The sequence below is a fragment of the Crinia signifera genome, chromosome 2 (assembly GCF_055691185.1).
Source record: "Crinia signifera chromosome 2, ASM5569118v1, whole genome shotgun sequence".
NCBI lineage: Eukaryota > Metazoa > Chordata > Amphibia > Anura > Myobatrachidae > Crinia > Crinia signifera.
In genome coordinates, this window is record NC_139218.1 from 133,629,546 (window position 1) to 133,647,371 (window position 17,826).

A 17,826-nucleotide genomic window follows, 5' to 3' on the forward strand; every position below is an offset into this window, starting at 1 on the left:
TTCTGGAAAAACACAGCGAGGTGGAAATGGTGAGTTCAGGGGGTCAGTAGAATACTGACCCACGAGTGGTGATAGCAAGCTATTGTTACTGCTTGCCAAAGAGCACTGAATACCCCTTGGTATCTTATCCTGTTTGTTCTCTCATGGTTTACAATTGTAAAGTGCAACAGAATCTGCTGTGCTATATAAGAAACTGTAAATAAATAAGATAGTGGTGGGATTTATATGTGCCCCCTAATCTGGGGCATTATTATATCTAGTTACAGTTTATAGAACATTCAGGACCTGGTTTCTTTTTTCTCTTCATATTCATTACCAGGCTGCGGTTTATTGGTCTGATCTGAATGTTCTCCTCGCCTACTTGTGGTGCATGTGTGGTGTAAGCTTGGTTTTGATATATATATTTATTTATTTCACACACACATATATACAGACATATATACAAGCACACATTTACATATAAATATTTTTATTTCTACATTACAATTATAGCATGTTCTTATCAAAACATTAAGTAAAAATATTAAAGCAGTATCAGCATAAGACAAAAGGGAGGATGACAAAAATAATTTTTATAAAGTCATTTTAAAGATGTTACTACTAATATTTACATTATTTCATTATATTAATGTTGAATGCTTAGCAATTAATATGGACAAAAACAAGCATAACATTTTTCTTTTTAACCCTTTGAATACCAATTGAATTTGTCAAAATCTGTGTGAAAAAATGGGCAAGCAAACCTTTTTATGCATCATAATGAACTGTAATGATTACCTTATACAGGAAATATAATCTTTTTGTACATATACATTTTTTATTTGAATTGATATAAAAACCATGAGCGAAGCTGGCATTTTTAGCCAATATTTTGCACATCTCTCAGATGTTGGCATACAAAGGGTTAAATCATATGGTTGCTATATGACAAAAGATTTGCAACTTTCTTTTACCACAAACTTGCATACTTAGTGGGGTATTCAAGACTGTTTTGTTCACCTGTATATCGGCAGTCGGGATTCAATGACCCAACTGACGATCAATGAAAAGGGGGCGTGTCCACATAAGCGGCAGCAGATTGTCAAAATCCGTCCGTAATCGCGACAATTCACGGTCACGGTTCTCAGCAAAATAGGCCCGACAGCTTTTAAAGTTGGACCCTTTCTGTCGATCTGCCTCTTCAATGCTGTTGGGAAAGACAGCATTGAATAGGCGCCCGCCACTATAGCGATGGGGATTGAATGTCCCCCTTACTGTGCAACAGTTTGACAAAGGCAAACTTAATTTTTCTTATTAGGTAGTAATGCAGCTTTATGAATGAAATTATTTACTACAATAATTTCTTCATTAAAACCAATTCGTCATAAGAACGGAACATTAAAAAAAAACAAGCATATGAATGTTCTCATAAGCAACATACAGTAACAGATTTAGTACATTATAAGGGTCTAACATTTTATAATGCAATATATAAATATATATCATCCAATAGCTGGATGCGGGTTGCTTTATAGCTAATATCAGGGGTTCTTAAACGCAGTCCTCAGGACCCCGAACAGTTCTCGTTTTCCAGGTCACCCGACAGGAGCACAGGTGCATTCATTACTCATTGACACATTTGAAAAAATCTACAGGTGGAGCTAATTATTTCACTTTGGATTCTGTGAGACCTGCAAAAACCATGCACTGTGTGGGGTCCTGAGGACCGATTTTGAGAACCTGTGGGTTATAGCATCACTTTTAGGGTTAGAGGTGTTGTTCTGTTTTCCAATGATACTATTGCTCAGGTTAATACAATCATGAAAAGAAAAATATCACTATAAAACAGTTAATGGTAGCATTTCTTTATACTCAAACATTCATGACAAATATTTGAAAGAGGACACTAGGTCTGATACAGGTGTGCTAGCACAGAAATTATACAGCTGGGCAAAACCATGTTGCACTGCAGGTGCAGCAATTGAAGCATGTACAGATAGATTTAGATATTATTGGATTGTATTAATTTCCTCTGCAGGGTAAACACTGGCAACTTTTGCATGCAGTCTACAAATGTTAGACAGGTTTATTTTTACACTGAAATTTAGACTGTAGTTGAAACACCCCACCCCCTGACCTAAATCGGTGTACACAGTGGCAGATTTTGACTGCAATTTACCTTGAAGTTCCAGATCCCAAAACCAGACAAACTTTCTATTTTTGTCTATGTGCTATTTTGGCCTATGGCCAAACACAATACAAGCGACAGTCAAAACTGCATTGCCTGCATAGTCTATTTATCCATGCGATCCAGACCTCGCAGGGCTGTGCTCTGGTAACGCAAGCAGGGTTAACACTACGATGAATATATTTTCAAAAGTGTAATCGCAATCACACCATGTGCACATCAACCCCACCTGCAGTGTAACATGGTTTTTCCCTGTTGTGTGCTTTTTTGCAAACCTGAATAAAACCCTTAAATAAAAGGGTCCCATTTCTAATACAAGAATGCAAGAATGCTCAAATACTCTATAAACTAAGTACAGAGTATTCTGTAAGGGTTTTATGTACATTGGAGCACAATATGTTAAAAAATTATATACTAATTTTCACTTAAGAGGTTAACTTTATTTTCTCCCCCTAACCTCTGCCCCATACTTTTGGCCGTGCTACCCCCCATCACTAGAACAAGCTCCTTCACTTTATTAGAATCTCCCAAAATTTGCAATTCTTCAAAAGGCATTGAAAACCCACCTGTTCAAAGCGTACCCTCCCCATAACCTAGTACCGAAGCCACTCTCAGTACCTGCCGCCTCGTGTCTTGGCCAACCCTGCCATGCTCACTTCCTGCCTTGAGCCCTCCTTGCTTGCACCTCATATGACATCCCCTACCCTCCAGATTGCAAACTCCTTGAAACAGGGACCTCTTCTCTCCTACTTCAATTACAGCTTTCACTTACTCAGCGACCATCTATACCTGTCCATCACTACTCACTCCAATTGTTCATCTCTTCCAACGACAGCCCAGTCAGATTCAGGTTGACTCAGTAAGCTGCAAACATCGCAGCTTAGCAAGCAACTGAGATTATTAAAATGTAATAATCATACTAATAATATCATTCCATTTGCAATCCCTTTTTGGATAGATAGACTGTCTGCTTTAATCTAGATCTGTACAACAGCTTTCTCTACATTCATGAGTTAAGACAATATAAATTAATATTCTGTCATTTGTACATTCAAGTAAAGCTTTATTATGTTTTAAAAAATAAATAAATCACAAATAAGTACAGTCCACATATACTAACTGAACTCAAAGTATGCATGGACTGCTAGACAGTAGAGCTACCATATAAAATCACAGTTAATCTTGTTTTTAGTCTTTCAAAAAACTCTCCAAAACACAATGAGGCATATTCAATGCCCTGATGGCGAGCTATGATGACGAGAAGTGCCGATAGCTCGCCGTCAGTAGTCAACTAACTGCCCTTCACTCGCCGTTACTACTTTGCCTGTTCCTTAAGGCGAGGTGGAAATGGCAAGTGTGGCCATTAAAAAGGAGTGGCTCGCCACAAAATGCAGCGGACTCGCTGTATTTGCGGCGAACCTTGATGTTTAAGGGCATCCTTGCTGTCCTCTCACAGGGAGGATTTGGCTGGAACATTGAATACAGCGAGCAGCCGGCGAGGGAGTTGGATGCCAAGGATGGCTTGTTTTCAGTGATCCTCACCGAAAACTAGCTATTCTTACCGTACAAACCCCCGCCAGCAGCATTGAATACCGCCTATTATATTACAACAGTCTAAAAGGAGAGTCACGTACACAAAATATGCAATAATTTAAAATTTCATTTTATGAAACAGAAAGAGGTTACATGAGCACAAAATACTGCCTGTTCCATCACCATAAAAAAGCTGGACAAGCCCATTTAAAATATTTTATAAATACAAAATAAAGATTGAACAAGTAGTCTGCGGAATAGGGAAACATTTTTAGGCCAATAAAATGAATACTACAAAATGAAATAAAGTAGCTTTCTACAGAATCGATGGGGTTTTTATAGAAAGATGTTATTTTGCAGTAAAGCACTAAAACTAATCTTAAGACAAATCCTGTCAAACATCATATGAAAGTTACGGTGTATAGCATCACAATTAATGAAAATACAACTCAATAATACAGTCCACACACTTACTATAAAGGTGAAAAATCAAAACGGTGCATTAAAATAGTCTGTCGCTTATAGCAATAATAGTTAATATTCGTATAAAGTATTCTAAAAACAGGTGAAAATGATTGAAGTATGAAATGAATCCAAAACGGATCTGCTGATCTTGTAGTCCAGCTGCAAAGCACTAAAGTCATTCTGGTGTGCCCTAGCAAGGTTTTTAACCCCATTCCTCAAGGTACACTAACAGCACAGGTTTTAGTTATATCCTGGCTTCAGCACAGATGGTTAAATCAAAATTTGAAATACTAATTAAGTCACCTGTGCTCAAGCATGGACGTCACTAAAAACTGGACTGAGGACACAGGATGGGAAAGCCTGCCCTAGGTGGTTGATCATATCTGAATATATAGTATACCCATATCTAAAATGCATCTTGGTTACTATGCAATGTGACAAGAATACAGTAGAAGACTGTGTGGATTAAATTTGATGCATGACACTTCTCTCTGAAGGAGTATACCAAAAGCAGCTGCTTTTTCCCAATGCAAGTTCTGTTCAGCTCCATATACAAACTCTGTTGCACATAATATAGTATATCAAATGAATCAGAACAGTCTGCTGATTCATTTTCATAGATCCATTATCTTCCGGCTTACTGAAGTCAGGCATTACGTGCTGCATGGCTTATTGAGGCTAGATACATGGGGACGCATCCGTGCATATGGATTACAACATCAGCAGATAGATCTCCGTTTTATAACATGTATTCACCACAAAAATGTCATTTTATTTAGATTGCTTTTGAATATTTCTTTTAGATATATACAACCCACCCGTGTGATAGAGTTGCAGATATTCCAAAGATTATTAGTAGCATGACATTATTTAAGGAGATATAAATTATGCATATTTAATTTTAAAGGAGTCTATCCAGCCACAAGTGGTACGGTCAGCTATATATACACTGTATGAGCTGCTTTCCATTACATTTTATTGCTATGCTCCTTGGTTGTTAGTTCACACTTGCAATCAGTATAGGATGGCAGCATTGTCACTGTATCCCTGGAAAGACTATGGACTTTATTACATTGGGCTTAGCGGGTGACAATGTATCTGTGGGAGGACTCCAGTGCTTACCCTGGGAGTGAGAGAACTAGTATCCAGGACCTGTTTGATCCCAATTACCATAACCATGGCCTGAGTAATTGAAATAAAGGGTGAAATTTAATAGGATGAGAGATTCAAAAAGTGAGAGATTTGGTAAGAAATCTCCAGTTATTTTTAAAGTGGCAATCATTTACACTGCAAAACCAGTTTGATTTTGCAGTGTCAATGATTTCCGATTTAAAAAAAAAACCCTGGAGATTTCTTACCAAAGCGCTTACTTTCTGATTCTCTCATCCTATTACATTTCCCCCAGTGGTATTCCACCGGTCGGTTTTGCTTTGATATGCAAAGGCTTTGTATAAATACATTTCTGTAAAGAAATTGCACTGCTGTGATTATTTCACAGTTTGGTTTTGAGAGCTTTTACATCAATGCCATTCATGGAGTGTGGAAAATGTTACTGTGCGGCCTAGATGGAGGAAGGAAGGCTATTGCTGTGCTGTGATCGGTGTTGAAAACTGCATAAAAGAGTAAGATACTGTACAGTACTTCTATTATGGTGGTTTGTTCTTGGATTTGATTTTTTTGTTTCCTATATAGTATCTGTGTTAGCGCCTATGTGGTAAAATTATTTTACGCCATTGAAAGTTTCTGCCATCCCATTTCAATCAGTGAATATTGAGTGGATAAATTCAACTTCAGGTGCCGCTTTAGCAATCTAAACCTATTAAATCTAAACAGGTAGTGTGCTAGTCTATAGTCTTAATACCTGTTCACATATACGGGAGCACTGCTGCTGTTCCTGTAGTTTGGAAATCATAACATCTCATAATGGGTCATTTTCTAACAGACAGTACACAGATTTGTGCAGGACATAGAAGACCATAAAATGGCCATGTGTGTTAAAATACTCCCTTGTAGTCCATTTAGTGGTGCAAAGAGTCTTGTACTTGGCAATTCACAGTAATATACAATATGCTTTATAGTACTAATATAGCATTTCTGAAGAAAGGATGAGGAACTCTGTATTATAAAGCCTAAAGCAGATTCTGTAGTCTATTCCCTAGAAACATCCTATTTATTTTCAAGATAACAAGTGATTTTTACCCTTTTTTGTTCCAAAAAATATATATCAAGAGGCTGTTTCCTTGTGCAAATTTAGCAAAAACATAAAAAATAAAAGCCATCAATAGCCAGACAAACTGGAAAAGAACAATGTCCGCTTAATGCATTACATGGTGGTCATGGCACATCAAAGGCATCATAATGGATAAAACTACTCTTTGGAGAAGTCGGCTGATGCAAACCTTCAGTGTTGCAGTATGTGGATCATCCAAACACATCCATGGCAGTAGCATATTTGGCATATGCCTTCATTTTCAGTATCCACTACTCAGCACAAGCCCCATAATGCACACTGCGAGGATCACTATAGGGTTTCCTAAGAGAGAATATAAAGCACATTAAAAATATATTAAAGCCACAGAAAGGTTTAGAATACACACTGACAAAATATAGGTACCAAAGAAATTAAACAAAACATAGGTCAAAATATATATATATATATATATATATATATATATATATATATATATATATATATATATATAAAATCCGCTAATGCTAATTAAAGACACCAGTGCAGAGGGTATGAAAGAGGAGACTGAGCAACGCTAGGCCAGCCCTCTGACGAAGTCCTCCGTGACGAAACGCGTAGGGGCGTGGCCTAGCGTCGCTTAGATCGTGGAGCCAGAGAGAAGGAGTGTAACCTCTCCAACCTGAGAAGTGCTGTGCACTTATTTTATGCTGTCCAAATCGCGGCAATTGTGAGCCGCTGTATGTGGTACGTGACCCTATCCTTTGTTTGTTATTTGTACCTTCAATAAAAACCATTGATTTTAAAGTGGTAATTTGCACTATTGGTGCGCCCGCACCAATCTTTTCCAGATTCATCCACCTGTTGGGTACAGGAGAGCCCTTTGGGGACAAATGTGTGGAGCAACCGGCTACATTTAAAGCTTCGTGCAAGATTCAGTTAACGATGTGGTGTGGAATACACCTGACACTAAGGGATCAGAACGATCTTCCACTTGGGACTGGTATTGTTCCTTAAAAGAGACTTATTAACCTATTGCGCACATATATATATATATATATATATTTTTTTTTTTTTTATTATTATTATTTTTTTTTACATACACTTCCTCTATTATTGTTTCTATGTATAGCAGCATTTCATAGCGTTCCCACATTGTAGCGAATGGATGGAATTTAATCCGGAGGGACTCTATGTAAAATGTTTACCGAGGTTAGCACTCCCTTACAGAGCTAAGCTGGTCATACCGTTCCCCACCAAGTCACTGGGGCTGATTGAGCGGCTACATATAATGATTCTTCACATACTGTACAGTATCTATCCGCAGCACTTTACTGTACTATTAGTGGAGCAATTGCCACACAGCTGCAAAGCAGTGCAACTAACATGCTTTCGCAATAGTACGCCTTGTGTGCCATCATGGGACATTTCTCATGGCCCAACAGCAAAAGGCAGGTTATCGGGGAAGAAAGGATAGAGGAGAATGAATGCGTACAACAATCAAAAGAGGAAACATCTGTAGGGCCAAATTCACAGAGGCGAGCTTGAAAATTGTTGCTGTTTTGGCAGCTGGATATAAAAAGGGGCAAAAACCGGGCATGTTTTGTTAGAAATGTTAACTACAAAAGCATGAGGTTCTGTTATTTTCCTCATGTGCTCACACTTAAGTAATACTTTCTATGTGAAATAAAACAGTCAGTTTTTAATGACACCGCTTATGTAGGGTACACGCCAGAAGGATTATGATCGTGAGACAAGGGGTACAAATGCAATTTTTCTACATGCAGGGAATATACAGGCTGGTTTTCATCTAAATAAATACTGGCCAGCTAAACCACTGAGATATATAATTAAGAAAGGAAATTGTCCTACAGAAAAGGTCTTTGATTATTTTAAATCTGGCCCATCTGCAGAGCAACGTGGTTTTGCTAAGTGGCAAGTGGTTCCTTTTTTAGGTGTCCCTAACTCTGCACGGGTTTGTGAATGGTCTAAACTAGTGGTGATCGGGACCACAAACCGTTCTCATTTTCCAGGTCACCCAGCAGGGGCGCTGTGAATCGATAACTCACATTTTACAAATCCACAGGGTGACTAGTAAAATATGTACCATGTGGGGTACTGAGAACAGAGTTTGATAATCACACTCTAGTTTAAAGTGACAAATCAAAAGGTAAAGATAATTCTGCTAATCACATGCATTAAACGGTCTAAAATCAACTTACTGTGGAGCAAGACACTTCTTTGGATCTTTCATTTGAAAGTAAAGGACACAATACACTTATCTGACTCTTTTGAAGGGCAAGTTTTCCCTTAAACATCCCCAGGATGGCGGACAACCGATTTAGAGCTGCCATGGGAGTTCAGGGGAAGTTGGATGCGATACACCGCGGGTGCTAAAAAGCACCCGTGATGTGCACCTGATGGCTGCACATAAGAGTCATCTTATTTGCAGCATGTCTGACCACTCTAAAGGCCCCCATACATTAGGCCGACTTGTCCTTAGGACAAGTCGGACCCAATACTCCTGTGAGCCGCCCGGCAGCTCCCCGGGAGGCTCAAATACAATTTGGCACTTGATGAGCCAAATTTTACATGTGATAAATCGCTTGCGATTTATCACATGTACGGGGAGCTGCAGCGGGCGGTGAGGGGCATGGGGGCCGGTGGTGATCAGGGGCAGCAGTGGGGCGGGCAGCGGGGGTACTGAGTGCTGACCTGGGGGCGGTGTGGTCAGCAGCAGGGCTCATCAGGGGGACGCCGGAGCGGGGAGCGTGTCCTGACGCTGTAACTAGCCGGCAGCGCCTGTGTGTGATCTGGCCGGGCGGCGGGCGCTGTGATCATTCACATATATATATCATTCATTCAGCAGCGCTGCGGGACGGACGGGGCCGGGCAGTGGCGGGTATTATATTTTTAAAACACCTGTCAAATGACTAGCCGTTCTCTGATTGGCTGAGAGCTCTCAGCCAACGGTCAGTCATTGGCTGAGAGCTCTCAGCCAATCAGAGAACGGCTAGTCATTTGACAGGTGTTTTAAAAATATAATACCCGCCACTGCCCGGCCCCGTCTGTCCCGCAGCGCTGCTGAATGAATGATATATGTGAATGATCACACACAGGCGCCGCCGGCTAGTTACAGCGTCAGGACACGCTCCCCGCTCCGGCGTCCCCCTGATGAGCCCTGCTGCTGACCACACCGCCCCCAGGTCAGCACTCACCGCCAGCTAAAGGTCCCAAGTCGGGTGGTCGGACGTGCAGCAGGTCCGACCACCCGACGCAGATCCGATGCGCACGGGACCGCGCATCGGATCTGAGGGGACATCAAAAGTAGCCGATTTTGGTCCGATTTCGCCCAGATCCGACTGATCTGGCCTAAATCGGACCAAAATCGGCTAGTGTATGGGGGCCTTAAAGGCCTTCATACACTTTGGGCCTGATTCTGGTTCACTTGCTAAAGCAAATTCACTTGCTAATGGACAAAAGCAGCATGTATTGAATCTACAATGGACAACTGCATTTGCCAACAGTTACTTGATATTATATAAGAGACCGACTCATGGTAAAATATGGGTAGCGATTGTTTTTTAAATTATTTTAATTAGACAGATACATGCTAGATTTAAAATGATCTGGAAATGATAAATTGGAATAGGACAAGGGAATGTTATAAAAGCATAAAGGTGCCCATACACGTACCAATTACCCGGTACTTTTTGTGCTAAAATAGCATCGTTGTGCATGGGATGCGATGCTATTTTAGCACAAGAAGTACCAGGTAATTGGTACGTGTATGGGCACCTTAACACCGGAACAGTGAAAAATATTTTTCGGAATTTAAAATAAACCCACTTGAACAAATTGTGCTGTGAATCAAGAACTAAACTGGTTATACACAACGGTTATAAAGGTGTAAACAGACACTAAAATATCATATAGATGTAAGTTACAGCAAACAAATAAAGTTGTTTTATTTTAAAGGGGTGTATTTAATATAAATATTACATTTCAACTCAAAGTAATATGGTTTAAATCATTGCTTTGTGAGATATCCCTTATCCAACCAAAACTTGTCTCCAAATGGCAAGTCATGCACAAGTAATACATCTTGCAAGAAGCAAAATAGTAACATAGGAAAGTATGTGCAACAACTAAAAACTAGACAAGTGTGGCAGTCCTTAGATTCCATTACTCAACTGTTTTATTGGTGCTGTTAACTCTACTTTTTTTTTTGCGTTGAACTGACTTTACCTTGAGTATATCAGTTTGACTAGACACCATATTCTAAGGTGTCCGAGTTTACCTTGGTAAACCTTTTTTGCATAAAATAGTTACAACCCCTTTAAAATAAACCAATTATTGGTCTTAATAAAAACAATACAAACAAAACAGATCTTAAATGCATCAGATGATGTATGTCATTAACACAGGTTAGTGACCCAGACAAATGATGAAGTTGCGTTTTAGACAAAATTAGTTATGGGATCTATTGAACGCAATGATCTTCTGCAAGTCTATATAATAAGCAGAGCATTAACGAATTACAATAGTTATCCTCAGTAGATCTGGAGGGTAAGTAGTTTTGATTTGTGGAGAATAAACTTGGTTAAAAAACAAAAAATAGATTTGATATCAAGACTTCTTCACAAATATTGGTCCTGATCCAGGCCCGATCACTCATCTGCAGATGACTGTGAGTAAATAGCCACCGCCCAGACAAAGAAAAGCCACCATGTTCAAATCTGCGAGAGAATTGAAAATGGATCGCTAGTGTCGGCAAATCCATATGCAATTCATTCACCATTGAATAATTTTCGCAGACCAGGATAGACCGATTCAGGCTGGTGCTGAAGTCAAAGACACTCACTTAAAATGTCTGGTAATCCCAGAAAAAGTCACGAGTCCTCCCACAAATGGTGATGGGATCATATTTAGATATTTGTCAATATTTTAGCTTGCACACAATGATCCGTGCTCAAGTGCAGTCATTCGATAATTGATAGGATTGCAAATCTGACCAATAGCGATTAACTCTCATCAACCCCTATTGTCCACATTTTTCCAAACAGAATTCCTAGGTTTTGTGCAGAGTTTAGGTACTTGGCCTAGTTTCCACTTCAATAAGGCTTTTTGGATGCATTTCTTTCATGAAGACCATTTCTGGACAGACTTTTCCAAACAGAAGATGGAAGTATCTGGGACCCACTGGTTTCTGCCATTTCTGAGCTGATGGTTCTGCTGGACATCTGCCAGAAAGCAATCATGATGTGACTTTCAACTGATGCACTAAATCAGTATCTTGACTGCCGCCATTCCGATGACCGCATCCCATTAAAAAAGGAGAGGTGATCATGGAAGACTAATCAGCATGATGTAAACTGTTAGGTGACTGACTCATCCAACAAACACACAAGTTTTATATTTTAAGAAGCATATTTTGTAGGAATAGGAAAATGTGTGGTACTTATGTAGTAGTTGGGCACCCAATTTAGATACGTACGCTTGCGGAAGGAAATCGCATCGCATGTCCCGTTTTAGTGCCATGCGATCCCAGTACTTTATATGCATATAGTACTGATGTATGCATATAGAGTGATGTACGCACTCATAACTATGCTTTCTGAATAAACTTAAGCTAAGTAAATAGTGTCCTCAGTCAGAAGTTGCGTAAGTGCTCCCAGTCCCTCACTCTGAGATAAAACAATGTCAGTGATGGATGCTACCCAGAGTTCTTCCAGTGTTTCAGCAACTACTGTCCACAGCACCATGGCAGCAGGTCAGCAGATGTCACTATTCAGCCTGCCAACATCAGAGGAGGAGGCGTTGCTGTTTTTACAAAACAAAAATTTGCAGCCGGTTACGCAGACTTGCGCAAACGGGCATCCCATGAGGCTCTCAGTGAAAGAGGGTACGTGGCGCTGCGGCGAAAGGTCACTGTACAAGCAGGCCTTTGGTATCCTGGATGCTGTCTGCCATTTGTCACTCTCATACGGTCTCTGTACTCCTGGGCACAGGAACGTACAACTGTGGTGTACTGCCAGAGGGAGTTACAGATGTCCATTAAGACGACGGTGCAGTATAATGCACTTATGAGGGAAGCCTGCACCGTCGATCTTCTCGCTAAGCCCCAGACCCAAATTGGAGGACCTGGACTCGTGGTGGAGGTCGATGAGACCCTGTTCTCCAAACAGAAATATTCAGTTGGGAGGATGCTGCCCCAGCAATGGGTGTTCAACGGCATATGCAGGGAGACTGGGGCCTGCTTCCTGAAAGCTGTAGAAAGGAAAGAGACGACAGCACCCTTATGGCTGCCATCACCCAGAATGTTGCCCCCCGGGTCCATAATATATAGTGACTGCTGGAGGGCATATAAGACGGAGGAATTACAGGACGCCGGCTATGAACACTTCAGGGTGAACCACAGATATCATTTTGTGGACCCTGAGTCTGGGGTACACACCCAGCATATCGAAAGGATGTGGGGGGCCGCCAAATGGAGGAATAAGAAGCACAGAGGCACTGCAAGGCAGCATTTAAACTCTACCTTCAGGAGGTCATATGGAGGAGCAGAGAACCCTTTCTAAGGATTTTATATGCACTTTCCCTCCTGCCGAAGGGTACTGATGTGCCCACTTAGTGCCTGTCCTTTTCTCATATTCTTCTTTCTTCTTCATAATATAGTATTTATTATTATCTTTAGTGTTCTTTATGTATTTGTGATTCTTGTTATATTTAATCATTATCTTTGCTGTTATTTATGTGATTACTACTCATTATCTTAATCATTTTCACTAAATTTACAGTTTAAACATTAACATGTGTCCACATTACTGTCTCAGATGTGTTGTATGGCTGCTGTGAATGTGTTCCTGAAACCACCCCACTATCCACGCTAGCCTGAAGTGTGGCGAGAGGCGGCGGAACGCGTCCTCCCGACCTTTTCATACCCTCATTATCCACGTCGGTGTGGAGTTGATTATATATAGTGTAGCGAGTGCAGCGAGCCCCTCAAGAGGACGCGGATTACTTTACATGTTTTCCGCGTCCCCGCGCTGTGCTCGCCACACTATATAAAATAAACTCCACGCCAACGTGTATAGTGGGGGTATGAAAAGGACAGGAGGACGCGTTCTGCTGCGCTCGCCATGCTTCGGGGTGGCGTGGATAGTGGGGAAACGCTGCGCTTGCAACGCTATGGGGCGGTGTGGATAGTGGGGGGGTACCTAAAATTGGCACTACAGTTAATGCCATCACCCCTTACAAAATCGCATTCAATCGCATGTGATTTTCGACAGTGAATTAGTAAGATAGTAAGATCGCATTAAGAGGTACAATGCGATGATCCCGCGAAAAATTGCAGTGAATAAATTACTTAGTAATATCGCATGCATCGTAGGACAATAAAACTGAACATTCAATGCGATTTCCTTACGCAAAATAGCCCACTGAGCAAATTGCTTAGTGGTCGCCCAACTACTACATAAGTACCAAATGTGTAAGCAATTCTTTGACAGAATGGGGGAACATGGAAGGAGTGCAATAGAAGTGGGAAAAATTAAAGAGTGCAATACTAAATGCAACAGATTTGGAAAAGCACAGGTAAAAGAAAGCCAGTGAGGTTTCTGAAAAGATGTAGCAAGTATTGTGAAAGCAAAAAAGAGATGGCCTTTAGGAAATAAGCAGATGTAGAAGAATGATAAAAGACAAAGGGTGCACAGATGGAGCAGCTCACATTAGAGCAACACCTGGCGATAGAATCGCCATCCACCAGAAGATGCCCGGCAGGGTGTATACACACTTGCCAATTCCAGCGCACAACAAGGGACAGTGGGGGAGCAGGTCTTTAACCTGCGGAATCACGCATTTTGGTAAGGGAGGGGTGCAAACCCAATGGCTATAAAAACCACGAAGACATGTACTGAAACTGGAGGGAGGTAGTTTCATGGGAAATGTGATAGACAAAAATATCCTATCGAAACAAACAAAAAAAGGATCAAATAGGATTTGAGGAAACACAACTTAAAAAAATAATAATTGCAGAGTAGATGAGCAAGTGGTTCTTATCTGCCATCATATTCTATTTCATATATTTTTTGGTCATTTGCATTACATTTGTAACACTTTTCACTACACTTTTCTTTGTTAAAACATATTTGCACGGCCGTTGTCACAACATAGATCGTTTCAGATAAAAGTATAGAATTTTCTTTTCTGGTATGAACCCAAAATCACCATAGTGTTTAGGGTGGGTGAGTTGGGGATTAGTAACTAATTTAATGCCGGTTTAGAATTTTACAATACTTTGGGCTAAAATCAATTAACTTTTGTGTACAAAAACGATACAAAACATGACCAACTTAAAAATAATTGGGCTCACCCCATTTTATTCTTACACCACCAAATAAAAACAGTGACTGCCATGACAGCCACAATTCCTGCGATAACTTAAAAAGGAAATAGCAATGTTACATACAAACGCATGTTTACTGCAGAGGTCGCTGAATGGACTTAAATAGTTTACTTGTCATGTGCACCATTCCCATTTTGTGTTATTAACCAGTTTATGAAGTGCTTGTAATTAATCAAGATATTAGGAGTGCTGGTTAAAGAGCTTGAAAATGGGAACGGGTGTGAATTTGCAAATTTACATGCCAGGGCCTCTTAGCACCCAGTATGAGTGATTTTGGAGTCCACCTCCCTAAACAACTATATCTACAATTAATTATTTTATTAACTGAAAAAATAGATTTCCTATTTTTTTTATTAAAAACTATTCCAACATTGGCTTCCACAGAATAAAAAAACGAAGGAAAAAAAAAAAGGAAGAAGACACATTCCCCCTTGAAAGAGACCCCCCCTCCACGCGCGCACGCACACACACACACACACACACACACACACACACACACACACACACTCACAGGCATAACATTAAACCAGCTGACTATGATTGTGTAGGTTCCGTCCTGCTGCCCAAAAATACTCTGCTTGCCAATCGGACATGGACACCTTGAACTCCAGTGTTTCTGAAACCATTCCTCAATTTTTTTGAAATGTGGCAGGGCGCATTCTCCTGCTGAAAGAGGCCACTGCTGTCAGGAATTCGCATGGTCATGAATGGGTGTACTTGATCGGCAACAATGTTCAGGTATGTGTTACAGTAACATCCACATGAATGCCAGTACCCAAAGTTTCCCAGAAGAACATTGCCCATAGAATAACACTCACTGTGTTCGCAGGCATGTCTACTTCCCATAGTGCAACCAGGAAAAACAACCCACTATGGCTGTTCAAGACATAATAAAAAAAAAATAATTAATTGATCAGGCCAGGTCATCTTCTTCCATTGCTCCATAGTCCAGTTCTGAAGCTTCCATGCCCATTGTAGGCATTTTTGGCAGGGAACCAGGGTCAGCATTGGCACTCTGCAGTTTGCTTGTGTACCTGCAATCTGGTCAAAGCACTATGTGTTCTGACCGCTTTCATACATGTTTTCAGAATGTGTGCTACAGTAGCTCTTCTGTGTGATTGGCTTAGAAGGAGTAGCTCTACACCTTGCTGGGTTACCATATTCATCATCATTTTCAAGTTCAGATATTATAAAGAGCTACATGTAGAACCAAGCATAAGATACTCACCTCCCGTCCCACCCCATTATTCAACACAATGTACAATAAATATATTTGCAGTACACCCCTCATGCACTCTACAGTCTTTAGTGCTTGGTTACATTGATGCATTCTGGTGTTTCTTTAACCTTTTGAGTGCCAACATCTGTGAGATGTGCAAAATATCTGCTAAAAATGCTGTGTAAAAAAAGATATTTCCTATAGAAGCTGAACATTACAGGTCATTATGCTGAATAAAAAGGTTGGCAATGTTCATAAATTCGCTTGGCACTCAAAGGGTTAATGTAAATGGTCACAACAGTTCGTATGATCATTTTCTTTGTAGATATCGGAATTTCTTGACAATGCTCCCACCTCCATAGTAAAGTGTGGTAGCTCGTACACTCAAGCATCATTAAGTGACAGTCATGTCCAAAAATATTACAGAATTTTAGCCTCGAGTTGAGGAGCATCCGATTTAACACTTAATCTACAATAAAACAAAAAGTAGGTTATTGTGAACTAGAGAGGCGTGAAATGGATCACACATTCCAACACAATATCCTTTATACTTTAACTATAGACCTATCTAACAAAAGGTTTGGTGTGAAATGGATTTATATGAAGCACATTGCTGCCCAGCAAGGATATTCTCCGGTATTGGCAGGTAGTACCTGTAGCTCAAGTGCTAGAGCAGGCATGTCCAATGTTGGCCCTCCAGATGTTGTGAAACTACACATCCCAGCATGCTTTGCCACAGTGGATCACACATTCCAACACAATATCCTTTATACTTTAACTATAGACCTATCTAACAAAAGGTTTGGTGTGAAATGGATTTATATGAAGCACATTGCTGCCCAGCAAGGATATTCTCCGGTATTGGCAGGTAGTACCTGTAGCTCAAGTGCTAGAGCAGGCATGTCCAACGTTGGCCCTCCAGATGTTGTGAAACTACACATCCCAGCATGCTTTGCCACAGTTTTTCTATTAGAGTATGCTAAAACTATTGCCAAGCATGCTGGGATGTGTAGTTTCAAAACATCTGAAGGGCCAACGTTGGACATGCCTGTGCTAGAGCATGACACAGAGTGAGCTCATTGTGAAGTTTCATGCCTCCTCATTGTTAATGGTTCTGTTCATTTGGTTTCATGGACATTTTTGACTCGATGGAGAAAGATGAAAGTGATCACGCATTTAAAAACACAGAAAATATATATTTTTTCCCTTTAAGGTTGGTCTTGTTTCAGTGATAGCGTTCTTTACTGGGAAAATAATAGCATCACTAACAGATTGTTTAATACACACATTTTTACTCTGCACATGGCCCTCAAAACTTGTATGTTTATGGCAGCACATAGACACTACCATCTTCTTATGCATAGTGGCATATTCAATTGTCCCTGTTAAATTTTCACATGGAATAAATAGTTGCCCCAATGGTCATTATTGGGTAATTCAATTCTACTGTATTCCTTTTTTCACACCAAAAACACATTAGATCTGGGATAAGTTCCTCGACCTATGTGTTTTCAAGAAGAACTTTTTTTTTTTCAAGACTGATTGCTATTGGTGTCAAAGATAATTTAATATTTCTATGGGAGTCAATCTGCCACTGTAAATTACCACAGCTAATTGAATATTCCCCTTCGAAAGGTGCAAGATCGAACACAGTAAAAGGCTGTCCATGATACTGGGCTAGAATTGGAAATGGACCAACAGACAACTATGCATATTAGGAGGCCTTTCAGTACTTTTGCCAGTGCAACATTACACAATGATGATGATAAAAAGCAGCACTATATTGCCAATACAAATGGTTGTTCATGCTTATTGACCAACCTAGCTGAAAGAACACAAAACATAAT

At 40.3% G+C, this 17,826-nt stretch overlaps 1 protein-coding gene across 1 annotated transcript in view; it reads right to left on the reverse strand.

Moving 5' to 3' along the window:
• Positions 1–6,316: 6,316 nt before the first annotated feature.
• LOC146060049 (membrane cofactor protein-like) overlaps positions 6,317–17,826 on the reverse strand; it is an 84,014-nt gene continuing 72,504 nt past the window's right edge. The window contains exon 15 of the mRNA XM_083172848.1: positions 6,317–6,698. Coding sequence (XP_083028974.1) covers positions 6,637–6,698 — 62 coding nt within the window. The 3' untranslated portion in view covers positions 6,317–6,636. The remainder of the gene's footprint in view (positions 6,699–17,826) is intronic.